Below are 19,592 nucleotides of genomic sequence, written 5' to 3' on the forward strand. Positions count from 1 at the left end.
CCCCCTCCTCCTCTCCCCACTGTTGACCAAACAAACATTAGCATTTTATGTAATAGTGCCAACACCACAGTGGCATTTTAAATGCACATAGAGCCATAAATGCCTTCAGCAGATTAGGCACTGCAGAATGGCACATAATATTTTAATTAGTTGTGTTCACCTGTGTACATTGGGGTGATATATACTGAAATCTGTTGGGCACAAAAAGTGAATATTTATACTAATTTTTTTTTGGCACAAATTCATTTGGATTACCTCCTATTCAAAGTTAACTGGTAGAAAAATCCTGAACTTGCTGAAATTGGTGGGAATGTTGCCACTAGCTTAAATAGGCCAGATTTATCCCTCCAGCTTTGGAATTTTCAAATTAAAAGCATGTTGTTTTTAAAGGGGGAAAAGAAATGTCATTCTCCAGTTTGTCTGCTTGGTTTCTCCTATAATTTAAGTGTAGTAAGCTGATAGAGCTGAGAACAAGCTGAACAGTTGGTGCTGTCAGTGATGGCTCTTCAGTTTGGCTCTGTTTAACAGGCAAAAGAACAAGATAATCAAGATCACAAAGCCATTAAAATACCCCAAACTCTCCCTTCTTTCAGTCAGGTGTCCATGTCTTTCTGTTCATGCGGGGAACAACCACTACCAACCTTTTAGTAAGGGAAAAATCTTCCCATGTCCTGGGCTGATTACTTCATCCTCATTTAAAAGGACATCCGTTGCTACCTCAGAATCCTTTTTCAGTTCATCAGTCAGGAAACCCTCTTTGCCCATTGTGCCAGAACAGAGCCACCTGCTTTCCTGGCAAGGCCCATAGGTTGTGTTGCAGATGCCGGACCAACTTAAAAAGACATTTTCTCGACATGCTTCACCCCCAGGAGCAGCACATAATGCTGTTGCACAAGAAAACATTACCTTTTCTGATAGTGCTTCTTCTAAGGTTGCTAGCGCTGTGTCTGTGTTACTAGAATCCGTCTGCAATGACTTCACTCTGTCTTTTAGATTAGTTAGTTGTTTGTCTTTGTCCCTAAGTTGCTCCTGTAGATTTTCAATCTGAAAATAAAACCAGATCATAATATTCATCAACCTTGTCTTACCATTTAAACAGCGTCTTGGGTGATAGGATCAACTGAATGTATACACATTATACATAAAATACACATGCCACAATATACTACGAGGTTTCTACACGATGTAATGTGAACGGTTTTTAACTTCTGTCTTCTCTTGTTTTCCTTTGCCACAAAATCATAGAATCATATGAGTTGGAAGAGACCTTGAAGACCACCTAGTTCCAACCCCCCCGCCCCCGCCAGGGACACCTCCCATTAGATCAGGCTGCCCAGGACCTCATCTAACCTGGCCTTGAACACCTCCAGGGATGGGGCATCCACAGCTTCTCTGGACAGCCTATGCCAGTGCCTCACCACTCTGTGAGTGAGAATTTCCTTCTAACATCTAATCTACATCTTCCCTTTTAGTTTAAAACCATTCCCCCTTGTCCTATCGTCATTTGCCCTTATTTTCTTTAATGGTATTTTCTATTAAATGAAATAAAATCTCAGTGCAGTCAGCTATTATACTATTTAAATATTTTCTTGATATTAATCACTTTAGTTAAAGGTACTGCATTATCTCAGTAATTCAAAGTATGCGTGGAATGGCCCCTTTAGATAATTCTAGTTACAATAAGGACAAAGAAAGAGAGAGGCAAAGCAAGTTCAGTGAGCCACAAACTGAGAAAGAGGAAAGATAACCTACTTTTCTAACAACCTCTTCCTCCATGATGCCCTGCTGTAAAAGAAACTCATCTGGACAGAGATCGCAATAGTACCAGTTGATAGTTACCGAGAGCTACATAAAAACAAAAAAAAAACTCCCGCCCTTTCACTCTTACTTGAGGTACAGAGCAGTTTAGATGGGGAAGTGTTATTAGAAGTTGGGGAGTAGTGTAGATGCTGAACATCTTCACACTCATCAGATACCAAGACTGAACCTCTGGGCTTCCAGAGGCACAGGGAGGTTCAACTAAGGAAGGCACCAAAAATGGTACCCAATATATTTTAGACATTTTAATAAAATCCTTATTTTTCCATAATAAGCCAAGCAATCACTGCAGGCTTCCTGTCCCTGATGGTACCTATGCACTTATAACATGTGCATAAAGTTGACCACATATTGACTGTTTCACAGAATCAGAGAATATCGGAGTTAGAAGGGACCCACAAGGATCATCAAGTCCAACTCCTGGGTCCCTAAATCTGTTAAAGTGTTTAAATACAGAGACTTTAAATTCTAGGGAATAGCATAACTGAAAATAAATGACTGTCTTCATTCTTATAAGCAGTGTACAATATTCTTACAGCAATCCTAATCACCCAGTCTTAAAGAATAAGAAAAAAACTGTTCAGCAAATGCAAACTTCCTATGTCCTGCAGATGCCAAAGATTAGAAAAAAAACATAATTTCTTAATGTACAGTTATTATGGAGGAAAAAAAAAAGATAAAACTGAAAAAAGTCAGATATACTCAATTTATTCTTACAGAAAAAAAATAGACATTACATAAAATACTATGAAGCCTCATGAAGTTTGCTGTTCCTTTCATCAAAAAATGTAATTTTTCTCATGGCCAGCATCATTTCCATTTAAAGCAATTCAAACTTTAACTTAGGCAGGATCTTTCATAATTATTTTTAAACCAGATTTAAACATTCTGTTACAAATCTGAAGATGAATTCTATGCATGAGCAGCTCCATAGAATTTAACAATTACGACCATAAAAAAAATTTGGTCCCCATGTGCAAAAAAAAAAATAATAAAAAAAAAATCTATCACTGTAATCAAAACCACTTTAATTTGGGCTTTACTTTGGTAAAATTCTCCACCTCTGTTCCAATGTTATACATATGCAGGAAAAAAAAGGCTGAACTTAAGTTTTATCATATAGATCTATAATTAACAAATTATAAAATCCAGAGTACAGCTTTGTGCATTGTATAAAGTTTAAATAAATGTAAATTTAAGGAGAAATCAAAGGAAAATAAAATTAAAATAAAATTTGAGAGTATATTTGAAGGAGCACTTTCCAATTAGAAAGTCTTTATATCGGTGTGATAAATTTAAATATTGTGTTTTTATTATTAATATTTACATACATGGCTTGGTACATCAGATTACTACTATGGGCAAAAAATTCCACTTGTTCCGTAAGCTATAAAAAACTAAGGTATATATATAGAAAGGTTTTGGAGAAGACCTGGCATAGAATAGTTCTTGTAAATGATCTCTAGTAATATTTTTCTTCCTGTGTATGTTTTATGCAGATACAGAAATAAGATACATGTGTTAATGAGTTAAGAACTTTTTATTTTATGGCATGTATATTAGTCACATCTAAAATTACATTAGCTGGCATTCAGCAGACTGCACACTGTGTTTCTTTCTTTACTTTCATACAAGTATTAATGATTCTAACAACTGCCTCATGACACCCAGTGGAATATCTACACAATTGCACACTTCAACTTAACCAAAATAAAATCTCAAGCAAAGAGGAAATAACACAGGAGAGTGAATATTGATTACATGTTTTTTGAAACAAAGTTAAGATCTGGTCCTTTATTATCATCAGCTTGACCTACCAATTCTAGGCACCCTAAATTAAAGTACTTATTTCCTATGCACAGTGCTTATCTGAATTCCACAGCATTTACACGATTTCCTTCCTCTTAAAACTAATTTAAAATATGATCCACCTCTTAACCAAGAAAACATGTTCTAAAATTATTCAGCATTTACAAAATTCTTTCCTCAGAGGTAAGGAGAACAGGCAGCAAATTAAAAACATCCCCATTGAATCACAACTGCTTTAAAAGAAGTCATTTGATGCATAGTCTAGAGATAAAACAAGAGGAAAGGATCTGATTATTCTTCTATTTGTGCTATATAAATCCAAAGAAAATGCATTGATGGGAACAGGACCACACTGTGAAAAGAGAATCAGTACCACAGAGTTTTTGTTTGTTGGGATGGCACAAGATTAGTAAAGATCTGCTAACGCAGACCAAATTTTATGACTAGTTAATCACAAAGTTCTCTCAAAAAGATTAGAAGAGCCAGAGATTGAGCAGTCTCAGATGCTAAAATCTTGGAACACAAAATATGATTGAGTTCTTCCCCCCACCCTTTTTTTTCTTAAACCAAGAAAGAACAAAATAAACCCTCTGGTAAACACTGTCACCTAATATACATTGAGCACAGGCATAAGAATATGATTTTATTGCTGATTTATAGTTTTTGAGCATTCATTTTATGACAAGGACTGTTATGACTTTCTTAATCCTCAACCATTTATATTCTTATCTGATAGGAAATGAGTTCCTATGTAGTTTTGTCAACATGTAATTTTTACCTGTGTAAACTGGTGTGTCCCTGTACCATGAGTTACATGAAAAGGCACTGCACTCCATTCTTTCTGTACTTCACAAAGTGCATATATTCCCAGAGCGTAAAAACAGACATTATTTCTATTTGGAAAAACAACATCCTGACAGATGTCTTTCCTATGGGACACTCTGTCAATAAACAGCAAGTGCTAATCTTGCCACTTTTGGATAACAGTCTCAGGAATGCTTCTTAAATGCTCGAGGGATTAAATTAAATCTCATGCGCAGACAGGCTTCAGAACTCTACAGTAAACCAAGTTCTTGAAAGAAAATTACTTTCATTATCCAGATTAAGGTACTGTACACTGGAATATGCAAGAAAATTAAATAATCTGAGAAAGTGTCCCATGCTATAACAACTTGCCTTTAGAGATATGCATTAGAATGTAGGACTTTAAAACAGAGTATATCAGAGACTTCCTGGGCCCAGCTAGCAAAATTGTAAAGCCATATACTTAAACTTAGCTTTCTATATTTTTTTCCTCTCTTGAAAATTTCTGAGTTTTCAATAACTTAGACAACAAATACTTTGCAACACTGGCATTTTAACACTGGCATTTTTAATTCTAAAATTCATTTTGCTAAATTCTAAGTTTCTCTGGACAGAACTCTGTGAAATTTGTTTCATATTACAACAAACATCACATCTGTTCCAGTGAAGTAGATCAATAAAATTAGTTTCATTTAAAATTCAAACACAGGGAAGGAAACTAAGCTTTTGCATATGTCATTTTCATTATTTACAAAAAAAAAAAAAAAAAAAAAAACACTTATTATTTTAGGAAAATAAATTCTATTGAGTAATTTCCAAATCATTAACATTGTATGATAAACAGTTAATGAAATTACAAGAAAAAAAATGTTTTAATAAACAAAAGCATTCATCCAACATGAGCAGTATTATTTTAGTATACATAGTATTATAGTATTATTTAGTATAATAGTATTTATTTTCAGATGGTAGCTGCTCCCTCCTGGACATACATAACAGAAGACAAAACAAACCCATAGCTATTAATCTAAACTAAAAAATGATTAGGAATAAGTCAAATGCAAATACTCTAAATGTCTACTTACATGCATTATTTTTTTTATTGGTATGACTCATGGTAAATGTTCTGTCTCATAATGCAAATACTTCTTGTCAGACACATCTCAGTGTATTCCAGAATGTAAAACTGGCTTTGGTAGCAACTCAGTACAAGAAATGCATCTACAGACATCCTAATACCTCCACTTATTTTTGTGTGCATTTCTCCATGCATTATTTCTAATGAAACACGCTTCTTCAGCCTGAATGACCAGTTAGAATGAAAAAAAAAATTAGTTTTCCCTACCATACCTATAAAAATACTACTACTGAAAGCACAATAGACATGTGAATAGTTCTTGGAAAGTACTATATATTTGCTGTCAGAAATTTTTACCCAATGATGTGTAGTTATTAACTATCATGTCAGTCATAGTATTTCAAAAACTACATTAACAAGTTCAAAAGCAACTATTTGAATTTTCACCTTGGGCAGGGGTGTGGGGGGGACCTTTGGTTCCATAGTTTTCCACTGACATTCATGATATGACCCAAACATATTTATTCATTTTCAGTATGATTTCAATTAACAAAATGAGCTTATTGAGGAGACATCTTTGCTTCAACAGTTTGACAATGCAGAACTGTCAGAAAGAGATGCCCCACAAGTGCTTCCATATTGCTACCTTCCACTTGGGTTTTCCTTTTAAATAGGTAAACAGACAGTAGACAGATAAGTATTTGGAGAATTTTATTTCAAAAGTCAAAATACATAGACATGTAGGTTCCAAACATTAAAATGAATGTGCTATTGAGAAGTTATAATATAATATTAAAATCCTTAAAGCATTAAAAAAAAAGTTTTGCTGCTTGCAACTTATTTGCTGAAGTACAAATTTTGCACTAATCTTTGGTTTTACCAAGGTAATTGGAAAAAGGCTTGCTAAGCTTATCATTACATGCTAAAATACTCTTGGATTTCATAAGCAGCTTCAATAACTATCAAAATTCTTGATTATTTCTCAATAGAATAAAGCTTCCTTTTACTGTCTTCCAAACTGATATTCTCCAAATTGGAGTAACAGTCCCATCATGATAACTTCAGATTACGAAATATCACATGGATCAATAGTATCTTTTAGCTTTATATTTCTTCATTATTTTGTCCCACAAGATATTTCCTTAAACATCAGAGATCTTAGCCCAAAGACCGGTTCAGTCCTACATTCTCAATATGATAGTGAATTACTAAATCAGACACAGCAATGGTATTTCTTGTAAAGCTGTCCATAACTTTTATGTTACCTTTTAGCATACATTACCTCATCTGACACAGAAATGTAGAAAGAAGAGAAAAAAAAAAAAAAAAAAAAAAAAAGAACCCAGTCAAGCTTTCAGATAATCACTTTAGGTGATAAGTTTGGAGAAGTAGCACATTTCCAGCCTTGGTTAGGGTGGAACCCAAGGAGAAGGTCTCCAAATCAATGGGTTTGTAAGGTTTTCATGAATGATTAATCAGTCTGAATAGTTCTTTCACTTCCTTAACACTACCTTCAGGACTACAGCTCAAAGTAGCAAAGCACAGCGACCATCCCGAAGAAGCTAATGAATCACACACTGCTTCAGCCATCAGCTCTCACAGTAACCTGATGACAAGAGCAATAGAGAAGTGGCATGATCTGGTAATCACCCTGGTGCTACCTTCCCCACTCGCACAATCCAGGCAGGAAAGTAAATAAATAGTCCTTCAGAATTTTGCTCTGCTTCACAAGCAGAAACTGAAAAGATGCAAAACCATTATAAGAAACCAGAAAAAAAAATTAACAGAATATTTCTTCCTGAAGTAAACTTGCTTTTTTTCCCTCCAAACTGCTGGTATTTCTACACAACATATTTTCTGCATCTTCAAGCTTATCAAGTTTTTTTCCATTAGGATTACACAGCTGATCAGATTAACATTGTGGTTTGAAAATGTATTATGGTTATTCATTATTTTTATAACATCAAATACTTGTTTAAACCACATTGATGTTATTAAGAACCACATAGTGCCCATTTTACCTAATGTCACCATCCCTTTTGCTTTGTCTGCAGTTGCCAATTTTCACGCCACCTTGACTTTAACAAAGCATAAAGTGCTTTAAAGGGCCAGGAACAGTATTTAAGCAAAAATAAGGCTTCAAATTTTAATCCGTGTCTTCCTAGAAACACTGCAATATAAAATACTACATCATTCCAAAAATGAAACCAAATTATTTGTGACATGACATTTTTCTTTGTGAAATCAATTCACCTTTGTTTTTCTCTAAATGTTGTTAGATGTTATTGTACCATTTATTGTATTAATGCATATAGTACCTTTTTAAAACAGTTTTGTATAAAAAGCTCCAATAAAATAAGGCAAGCCAATAACTTAGCTTTCTCTAGCTAAACACACCTTTCTCTATACTTCCAAAATACTAAACTTATACAAAATTGACAATGCCAACCAAGAACTCATGGAGAAACTATACCCCATGGGTTTATGCCGTCTCTTGCAATAAACGCTGATGTATTAAGTCAGCCAAGGTTACCATGTCATAGAGAATAATGTCAAATCTTGGGATGACATACTAAGTACTACTGATTTTGTTAGGCAAGGCTCCATGTAAAGACAGTTGTGAAAGACTGCATGAGAATTTGATGTCTGCCTCGCTCAGTGGCTAGAATAAACTCTTTAAAAACAAGCATTGTGAATAAGCTGAAACTCTGAGCTAAAATGAAGAATGCTCGCTTGGCACTCATGACCACTTCCATTCCAGCACTATCCAAGATTTTATGAAAGTATTCATTCACATTTTTCTCTCCAATTTCTTGTTAATCTGCAAAAACTGACACTAACGTACTGAAGAAAGGATTCAGATGCAAACTGCAAATTAACCCACATAAAAAGTTAATGGAAAAACAAATTGATACAATCAAGGCACATACTACTTATTTGCACCGGGCATGAAATAACACCGAAAAGAAGGCAAATCAGTTTTTGTTTGTTCACAAGCAACAACGATGAAGCTGTGTACAATTACAGTAGTGTCAACAGGACATCAGATAAGATTATCATCTGCATGCACTGATTAAAAAATATGCAATGCAGTATGCATGGCTAATTCCTTATGATGTTGAATATGAAACAAAAATTGAAAGCAATGATTTAAATACCTTCTTTTACAAATACAAATGCTATACAGCATACTCAAGTACAAGGTCAGTATTAGACCCATGTTCCTCTGTATTTAAAACTAACATTTCAGCAATCCCAGATCAGATCTTTCCTGAGCTTGTTCCTTTATCTATTCGCTTCTGTTTAATTTATTCTCATAATAATACATTTCTTTTTCTTCTTCTAGCAATTTGAGGTTTTTTCTTTTTCCAGCAGAGGCTGAAAAAATGGTGAGTAATATCTGGTTCAGGTCTGTGGATCGATAATCTACAATTTTTATCTGTAAATGTAGATTACCCAGAATTTCATGGGCAGCTTAATTATGCCTATTACATGGCTTCTGCCCTGGCTTCTTATCGTGACAGACAATACAGAGTGTATTGAACAAATAATAATGAACATATATGAAGCTGTTGTTAGTTCTCAACAAGCAGAACAAACCAAATTAAAGTACCTTTTGGAAAGGGGATTTCTTAGTAAAATTATTTGTAGTAAAATTATATACTTAGGAAGGTACTCAAAAATTATTCACACATTAGCCAGAATTTTCCAAGTAGGTAAAAGCAGAATTTCTTTCTTGTTATTAGATTATTAGTACTCTATAGGTCCTTAGAGACCTTTTATCCCATAGTTTAACTTCCAGAGAATTCTTCCAGGACTTCTCATGTGAGCAACCCAGGGCCGTTCCTTCCCATTTTGGTAGCAATTGGAATTGACTTTTTTCCATCCACCCCAGACAGCACCCTTAACCCTCTTCCCTTATGACAATCTCACATGGCTAAAATTTTCATATACAATTTTTTCTACTCTTAAATATAAATAATTGTCTTTTAAGAGGAAAAATAAAAATAAAAAACATCAATAAAGTCTGGACAATGATTTCTAACAGCTTTTACCATCCACCAATGAAAAAAATAACTGACGTGTCCCTTAAGTCCCCAATACTTAATCATTATTCTGGAAGGGCAAAACAGAAGAACTCATTTATTTACAAGTGTTTTGTGAGGTTTGCTTACACGAAATCTCTGTGCTAAGGAGCAACTGATCAAGAAACACAGGGATATTTTGAGGTCTAGAAAACATTCTTGCTACTAAGCAGTTTAATCCTATATGTTCACTTCATCTGTCCATCTATCTAATAGTCCACTCATAACAATCACTAATCACAGTATGGTTGTAAAGATGCAAAGAAAAGGAATATGATCAATGAAGATGTGAAAGTTAGATTGCTATCAAGCTTCTGAACTGATGTAACGCTGTAATTACACTTTCCTGAAGTAGCCTGAAGAAAGCAAGTAATCCAGTAGTAGAATCAAGAGATGTATTTGCCTAATGGGTACGTATTTCCCATGTCATTATATGCTCTTTATGATTAAGTTCTTCAATCTGTTGACCAGATGTAATATCAACCGAATACTAGTAAAATAATTAAAATAGTACAGAGGCATAAAGCATCATTACAATATACATTTTTTAAAAAAAAAAATCCATAGGATTGGAAGTTTACCAAATTCAAAAAGATATATATATATGATATATATATACATAAGATATATATATGTATATATATATGTATATATATATGTCCTTTAATTTGGGAGAGAAAAGAAGGAATAAAGAAGGAAAAGAATCTATGAACTGTTGATCACTAAGAGAAAATGTATATCATTTACTCGGTTTATGTGGCCATGCTGCCTGGACAGTATCTCTAATAAAGGATTATTACATGTGAACACAAAAAAAAAGTCTTTATTCTGTAATCAGAAACATCAGCCTATCTAATGTAGATATGAATATAGAAACTGACAGCATCCAACTGCATCAAGGAACAGAAGCAGAAGTGGTAGAACATACTCAGTGCAACTGTAATTGGGGCGTCAAAGAATGAAAATATGTTCTTCCTCCAATACAAATGTTTTTAGTATTATTATTGCACAATCGCTGCAGAAAATACTTCATCGTCTTTACCTACTGCGTGATTCTAGACCTCTCCCATAATACAGGATTCAAAAGTACTGGCACAGGAAGGATTCTGAGAAAACAAGCCTTAAGAACAAAGTAGGTGATATTTCATGTACAGAAAAGAAAGCTCCCCTAGGGCTGCTTAGTGAAGAGATCTGCCCTCAAGTCAGCTGATACTTTTACGGGGCTATAAAAGCTGGTCAGTGGGCAAACTGTGCCAAGAGGGGAGAAGGTTGTCACACAAAAAGGAGCTCCTGGACTCAAAGCTTGGCTTCTGTTGCCAGACTCCAGCTGAGAAAGAGCTGGAACATAATGCTAAAATTAACCTTCACCAGGAAGCTGGCCAAAAGAAGCCTGGGCTGATAATATCCACTTGTGTATCTGGAAATACTCAGCCTCTGTCTCCTTCTCTTCAGGGACCCATAAATTCTCAGAACAAAACAGCTTGACTCTTGGACTCTTCCAAGCAGGACTCACAGTCTTGTCAGACATCCATTGAAAAGTTTTTGCTCTCATTACATGTATTTATTGTGATATAATTCAAAATGTAATAGGTATTTTCCAGATAGTAAAGATGATAATACAAAATGGACTAACACATAATTTCAGTTACGATACACAAAGAGGTGGACACTCATTCTTAACAAGCTAATGCTTCTTATAACAACCATTCGTGGCCAGATTTTCAGATTGGGTTGGGTATGAATTCCTGTATCTCGCAACATTTTACATGCTACAGGCTAATGGCCAACTGTAGATTTTTTATTTATTTACTTTAAGCATAGTCTATTATTTATCTTTTGAAGTCTACCCAATTGCACATTCAGAGTGCCTGAAAATATTACGGGTATTATTTCTCCAACCTAGAAAAATAAGACCTTTCTGATCAATCATATATTTCAGGTATTTGAAGATGTCTAACAATTTGTTTTGTCATTTTTACATTATTTGGTGTAGCTGCATATAAAATAGGAAATGTTTGCTTATGCAAGAATTTTTCAAGATTTTGCATGGAAAACTTACATTATGCAAAATACAAACTATAGAAGCTGGCTTGAATATGCTTTACCGTAAAATTGAATGTAGAAAAAAGCTGCTTTGGCACACTCATAGTTTTAGTACAAATCCTTTAAGATAATACAAATCAAAAGGCATATCACTGTTAGTCTTGCCATTCCTGTATCATCTGTATCAGTTGGGAAGACTTGGGGGCCTCTGCCCAGATTAAAAAATTACAGTTCTCATAAAGTTAATGGAAGAGAGAGGCAGCAGATAAGTTGTATAGACAACTTCCCTGTTGGGCAACAGGGAATACTGAAAAGGGAAGCTACAAAGGAAAGAGTAAGAATAGCCACCTCAAGAGGAAGCTGCAGAAAGAGAGCAAGAGCCAGTCAGATGGTAGCATGGAAATATTCCAGAGTGAATACATCACAGATGCATATGCTGTGTGCATTATTTTAAAACACACAAATATATGAATTGAAATATATATAAAATAAAACAATAACATGAGCTTTAAAATAGAAGACCAATCTGTTCTGAAAGCAGATTTAGGTTTTGCTTTCCAAAGTATAACAACAATGAAACTAAGAGGCTTTCTACCTCATTTTAAATAAAAGTATTTCACTTTACAACTTGTTATTAAAGTCAATGCAGTTATTGAAGAACAGTGTAGTATTGATAAATTAATGCAAAGCGTTCATCAATGGAAAAAAAGTACTAAAACAGAAAAAAAAAGTCTTCATCAGCAGAAGAGTAAACAGTTCAAAAAAACCAACAGCAGGAATGATTTACCATAATGTATACTGAGTTACAATTTTACATACTTAGGAAAATTAGTAAAATAGGAAAACACAGACATCCATATAAAGCTTTTTTTTTTTTTTCCAGTAAAGAAAAGAGACATTATCTAGAGTTCTCTTAAATAACAGCTAGAAACCTGACAAACTGTACTTCATTTCAAAGTGAAAAGGTTGAGTAAGTTATGAGGTAGGGAGGCAAGAAGCCTTTTTAGAGTACCATGCATAAGCTTTAATCACCGGAGAAAACGCATTGCTTTCCTTCACTGTAAGAATCTCTGTTCGATCCTGTTTGCGGCCAGTGAAATGGACTATAATACCCTAAGATCCTTTTGTGAACTATGGACTATATTACATAACATCAAAAAAAACATGGTAACTGGATTTCCCTTGCCATTTGAAGACTATCTACTCACTTAACAGATCTCTTTGGCAATCTGATTTCATGCTACTTACAAGTTTTACACTGTTCAAATATAATTGCTCCTCTTTTATAATATTTATAACCTCAGAATATTAGAATAAAAACCTAAGCATGATTAGTTTTAGCCAGATACCTTTCATTGTCAAGTATCTTAACTATTCTTTTTATCTTACCCCTTCACATTTACATCATTATTCTTACAATGAGATGTCAGAAATCTAACATAGTTTTTCAGATATGACAACCAAACAGCCATCTAAAGAGAGTGTGTTATCCTATGTTCTGCTACCCAGTTTTTCTACAGACTGCGTTGGCAATTTTTTCTACCACATCCCATTGCAAATACTCTTCTAACATGGTATTTATCATTCATTCAGTCTCCTGGAATTAACACACTTCAAATTTTGTTTTCAGGATAGTCACCATTTCCTTTCACCGTTTGCAATTACACATATTTTTTTCTAATATTGAAGAATATTTTCTAAGTAAAATACTGAAGAGGAATATCTCTGAGATAAAAATCTGTCTTGTCACTCCAAGCAAATCCTCCTAATCTTCACTGCAGTTGCCCATTTATCATTTTTCATACTTCTTCAATCAACTCCAATCTTCAAGCAGTATTTGGAAACTATCTGATTACCTGCAAGACTTTTCACTTTTGATCTTTTTCTCTTATGTTCGTTCTTTTCATTTTCACTCCAGAAATATAGTTTGTAATAAAATACCTCTAACCTTGACAGTCACTGTTCTGCTATCATTCCTGCTAGGTGAACAATCCAACTAAAGAATTGCCACCAAATTTAAACTATACCATAATCAAGAAATCTTCCAGTTTTTCAATTCTATTTTTCATATACTTTTTATTTCTGTACATACGTATCACAATACTTTCAGAATTTCTGTATGGGTTTTGCTAACATCTCTATACATTTCTATCGATGTTTAGGGTTACCATTTAAATCGCTAGGCTGAGTGAAAGAAAATACATTTATTTCCTTTCCTGTTAAGTTTTAAAAAATATATATTTAACATGCCTTGTAAGCTTTGAACTCAATACAACTCTCATCTAAGTAATTCTTATAGTTCTGATTCCAACAGAAAGCTATGGAAGATATGAAAGTTTAAGCAAAGCACAAAAAATGCACATATAAACAGCACACTGTTCTACAGGCCAGTGTAATTCAGACCACGTACAATTGGAAGTATAGCAAACGTCTAACATTTACTGCAGCATACTAATTTTGTTAAAGGCCTCTGGCCATAAATTACATTTTAATAGTGATTATATATCTCCTTATAATAATTGTATCATAACATTTTGTTTTTACATAAAACTATATGATGACATTAAACATATTTGGTATTACTAAGCGTACACACAAATAATTTGCTTGAGAGAAGATATATGTTCCAGAACATACAGAAATCTCTGTATTCTTCCTTTAATTCAAAGAGTTTCAGATAAGTGTACTGCTCTTAATTCTAAATTTAGAATTGATTGGAAAGAATTTATGAATCATAGGCATTTCACACCTGAAGGAAAACAAAAAGGTACAACAAGTACAGTGCTTTAAAACCTCTGCCATTTTAATTACATACCTCTCCCTATATCCTTAGAAGTTATTTCAGGGTTTTCTAACATTCTATTTCCCAGTTTTCCTGTAAAAATATTCTAAATAAAGGATCTAGCACATCACAATAATATAGCACAGCAACAATGACAGAGGAAAAATCTTAAACTTCAGACTTTGGAATAAGAGGAATAAGAGGGCAGACGAATTGAAGGGGGGAAAGGGAAGAAGTAAAAATGGTAAATACTAATTAAAAAAAAAAATTTACATTGAAAGTGAAAATAACTGAAGGTCTGCCCCCTAGCTGCTATAAACAGTAGCTATACGTCTTAAACATAGCTGTGTTGATATGTACTAGAAGAGCATTCCTGCCCTCAGAAATTGCATTCAAAAGCTTGCAACAGAGAATCCAATTTCACATGGAACTATTTTATATGAGTTTCTTTAAGTGCCAGAGGTTTAAAAAAAAAAAAAGGCTTAAGCAGTGAGGCAGGAGTTAATCAGAAATAATAAAACTCTTTCCATTGGAAAGCTACCTTATAGCTCAATTGGTTACAGAGGGCATCCATGTTCATATATAAGGGACAACGTAATGACTTTATGTGAAAGAAAAGTTTTGCAGAATGGTAACATTGCTCCCTTCCCCCTTCTTTTAAAGATGTCTTTTCTTAATCATTTTAAATTAGCATATGGTATGTAGCTTTATATCAAGAGCTGAAGTGCTCAAAATGTTGTTCATCAGGGAACTAAGATTCTTGTTACTATGAGATGTAATTTAATATTTGCACTTATATCGGCACAAAAGACAATGCACATATTGAGTTTCACCATTAGTTACTGCAGGCCAAACAGACTTTCTATGTATAAACTATCAAAGCACCACTAAACTTAAGCTGAAATGTTAAACACAGCAACTTAGATGTCTTTAATCAACATCTGCTGAACAGTTTAGATTTTCTATAGCAGCAATGGTAACACAGCTATGCTTTAATATAATTAAATGTCTGAATAGGAAGTAGAAATAATCTGAAGTAGTTCTGTGTTTAAGATAGCTTCTTCTGGTATGAAAGTTACCATTCCCCCCCCCCCCTTTTTTTTTATCATCTTTCACTGAACTTCCTTTTCCATATATCTCCTTCTAAAAATAATAATAATAATAATAAAGGTTGGTTTATATGTTTAAGACAGCCTGATTCAAATATTATCAACAGTTTGTTGTGTTTTTTGTTTTTTTTTTTTAAGTAGTGAAATGATTATATAATAAACCTATGTCACAAAAATGATTTTTCCCAACTCAGTTTTTCATTAGGCCATCAATGCTTGGGATTTATTAATTTCTGTACCCCTAATTATTTATTCGACTTTCTTCTTTATTTTTTTTGTTATTATTTTAATGTAAAAGTCTTGATGAAAAGATCCAGGGAGGACTCTCATTGCCCCTTTGGCAATTATAGGAGAATTAATTTTAATATCCTGAATTTGTAGGTCAACTGCTATTGCAAGGTCTGTGACACTGACCTCATACTACACTGAAACTGATAGAGTATTTTGTAATATTTTATCTCCGCAGAATATTTCTTCACTTAATATGCCAGAAGTTTAAAATTTTATCTTAAAGAATTACATAGGAAGGTGGGATGTTTCAGCAACTGCCAGATGCAGTTGCCTCTGCCACTGCTCTAAGCCCTTGTAGTTCCATGTTCACTACTGTTACTACTTGAAGCGTGCACTCTCCTCAGCGTGCAGGTTTGCAAGACACTAAATAAAACCTTCAGAAAAGTGGTGTGTTAGGAGTTTTCAGTTAAGAACAGTTTGAAGTACTGTAGATTACAAAATGTAATGTTAATGTAATGTAATGTAAAAATATCAAAATGTATGACACTGACATCATTGTAGTTTTGCAAGCACTAGAGTTATTACAGGAGTTCATTTTTGCCAGGCTTTCTCCTCAAGAACATGTATTTAACTTTCACTATAAAAATCTTTCAAAACACTTGAGCAATCCATATTGCTCACTACAAGTCTGACAACACTTCCATTTTCAGTGTCTACCATTCAGAAAATGACATATACCAGTAATGGTCCAGACTTTATGAATGGCTGAAGGAAGAGTGTATTCCAGAACTAAGCATATAGAAAGTTTATTTTCTACTTCTCTATTCAGATAATTTTAATGTTAACATTAATATAAAAAGTTAATCAGGTAGTCTTTGGAAAGTACTACAATCCATACGTTTCAAGACATAGGCTGAATTGTATTATTTTACCTAAAACAACCATATACAAAAATTACTAACAAAAAGTGCTAACAGTGAAATTCACTGCACACATGAAATATCATGACAGAAATCACGTTTTATAAATCTAACACTATTTACCAGAGTAGCTCCCAGGGCTTATTCACTTTGATGATCCCTTTTGCAACTAAATTAACAAACTCCTGTTTTGTATTACCTGCCTGTGTAGTCTAGATTTTATACTTTGAAGTTCTTCACATTTGTACAACTGTTTACTGTCACATCCACCTCATGACATGCAAAAAGTTCCAAGCTCTCAAAAGTCATGGATTATTTTTTAAATAAACATTTGAATCAAGCTATTTATAGCTCCCTTGACAGCCATAAGAAAAATCCAGACTTAACCATAGATTAAGATTTTGGGATAGGTCACAGCAGGTATTTCACTTGAATTTGAAATCAACTTTTACATACTCTCAGTCCCATCTATCAGCAAACAGCTGCTTTAAGATAAATAGTTTGAAAAAATTGTATGGTCCTTCAACAGCTTCTCACCCTCACTCAGGATCAGCAACAGGCACTACAGAGCACCACACAGAAGTTCCTTTGGTGTACAATCACTTTAGCATGGGATTAAACAGAGCAATAGGGACTCTCAGCCTGTCTGGGGTCATGAAGGGAGATTTCTGCTGTCAAATCAAGGCATCTCTTGTACAGTAAATATAATGGGTCTGATTTTTTTTTCTCCCAGATACATAAAAGTTTACACTGGCATAATTACCTTTAGTAGATTTACTGCAGATTTATACCTAAGTAAATGGCAAATAGACCAATATTTCTTCCACATACAAAAGACTAAACAATTTTATGCCATTTTTCTTTTTACTTTCCAAGAACTGCTTTACTCTATTCTCTTTATTTCACTTTGATCTTAGCACTGTGCCTGGTTGGGCATTAAAAATTAAAGTCAGGTGTGCTAGAAGGAAGTGAATTAGATTCAGATTCCATTCTGAAGTTGAATTTATTCTACTCATATTCAAACATACCATTGCTGATTCTACCACCAAGAAATACATACTACTTGGCAACAAGAAAATTATCAAAGCAATCTGACCAAATTGGCACTACTAGCCCTGGCTACATCTGGTAACAATAATATGAAGGCAGAAGTATGAAGATAACAATTCTCATTTATTGTTACCATTAAACTTATCTGCATGTGTACTCATAAGTCTTTGAACTTCATGCTTTCATAAAGCCAATAAGAGCTCCACTCAAAGGTGAGGGGTGATGCTTTTCCAAAAGTGATAAAGTATCCAATTTAGTAAGGTATTAGAGTCTCTAGTCACAGATTGCTCAGCCAGACGGACAGCAATGGGATACCACCAGGAAAGCATGACTGCCGACATTAAGGAGCTCTAACAATGCAGAAATTAAGGTGTTTGGTTGTATTCCAACAAAAGAACAGAAATTTTATATACTACAAAATTGGAAAAACCAACCACTTTTTTTATATTAGGAAATGACTCTCTCTATTTCCAGATATAACAAATGTGTATATATATATATATATATATATATATATACACATATAAAGGTAATAAGATATATATATATACGTATATAAGGTTAAGCTGCAGATCAACTATAATTGCGAGGAGGTAAGCAAGAGCAGCAGAATTTACTTTCTTTTTTTCAAATGGGCAGGATGGTTTATCGCATTAATAAGTTATTAAACAAGGATACCGTTAAGAATATTTCATGCATCAGACTGACAAAAACAATCTCCATCCAAGGCTCTAAATCATACATAAAATGCATCACTTTCAAATCACTCCAGATTTAAAACTGTGTTCTTGTAGCTTTTAGTGTAAATAATTAACAAGCTGATGACCTTATTTTCCTAGGAAGTATTGCATATAAATAACTGACTTGCAATTTTCTAGAAATTGTTAGCTTAAAATATGCTAAAGATGAATAAGTAACATTATTAAAAATGTGGTCACAACATGCTTGCAACAGTGTACTATAACCATGATACAGGGTTGTACTGACCATTTATTTAGATTCAAAACTTGTATGTTGCACACAGGCAATACTAGTAAAAGTTGAACTGTCCGGTATTTAGTTTTTATATGACAAATCCCAGTATCAATGGCATATTGGTACTAATGTAAATACTAATGTAATATTTTTTTTCTCAGTTTTGTAAACATCATCCTCTTACCTGAGAAGTTAGAAATCGCAGCTTTGAAATAATTCTAACAATAACAAAAAATCTGCCCAAACTAGTAGTTTCACCAGTTGCTCCCTCTATGGATGTAGCAGCAAGAAGTTACGTACAACATTTCCAAATATAACAGCCTGATCGGATGCAGTTCCCAGCTTCACAAATGATTATGTTGAAGGTGAAAATTTATGCATCCCAAAAGAAAATGATATGAGTTAAACATCTCTACCAATATTGCTATAATCAAGTTATGCTGTGTAACAAACTGTGATGTATGGAGTAAAAAAACAGTTGCTTTGAAGTATTACTTGGCTACATATTCCCAGCTTGTCACCTTATATATTCTGAAGCTAGAGCTATGGATTTAACATGCATGTATTTATTCCACCACAGAATAGGTCTAAAACGGTAATCTAATCCAGCAGGTCTAAAATTTGGACTGTGGTAGTACTTCCTATATCCAGTTACAACACACACAGAGAAATGGCCGCTGCAGCCTGTTCCTACAACGTCTTCTGTGTCAGAGAAGGTGAGAAGCCATCCAATCTCCTTCCTCCCTACTACAAATCACTCACCTGCAGCTTGGAGTTTGAAAGAGCATGTAAATATGGCATCCAAGCCTTCGGGGTTTGTGCAAAACTTTGTTCCATGGGGCTACTTTTTGAAGCATCTCATTTTATGTCACTTAAAGGGGACTTACA

General features: G+C 34.0%; 1 protein-coding gene across 1 annotated transcript in view; it reads right to left on the reverse strand.

Annotated features, from left to right (window-relative positions):
• Positions 1-19,592, reverse strand: part of ERC2 (ELKS/RAB6-interacting/CAST family member 2) — a 519,869-nt gene that overhangs the window by 315,632 nt on the left and 184,645 nt on the right. The window contains exon 8 of the mRNA XM_035558284.2: positions 907-1,044. Coding sequence (XP_035414177.1) covers positions 907-1,044 — 138 coding nt within the window. The remainder of the gene's footprint in view (positions 1-906; positions 1,045-19,592) is intronic.

Source organism: Cygnus atratus, chromosome 10, assembly GCF_013377495.2.
Source record: "Cygnus atratus isolate AKBS03 ecotype Queensland, Australia chromosome 10, CAtr_DNAZoo_HiC_assembly, whole genome shotgun sequence".
In the NCBI taxonomy this organism is placed as follows: domain Eukaryota; kingdom Metazoa; phylum Chordata; class Aves; order Anseriformes; family Anatidae; genus Cygnus; species Cygnus atratus.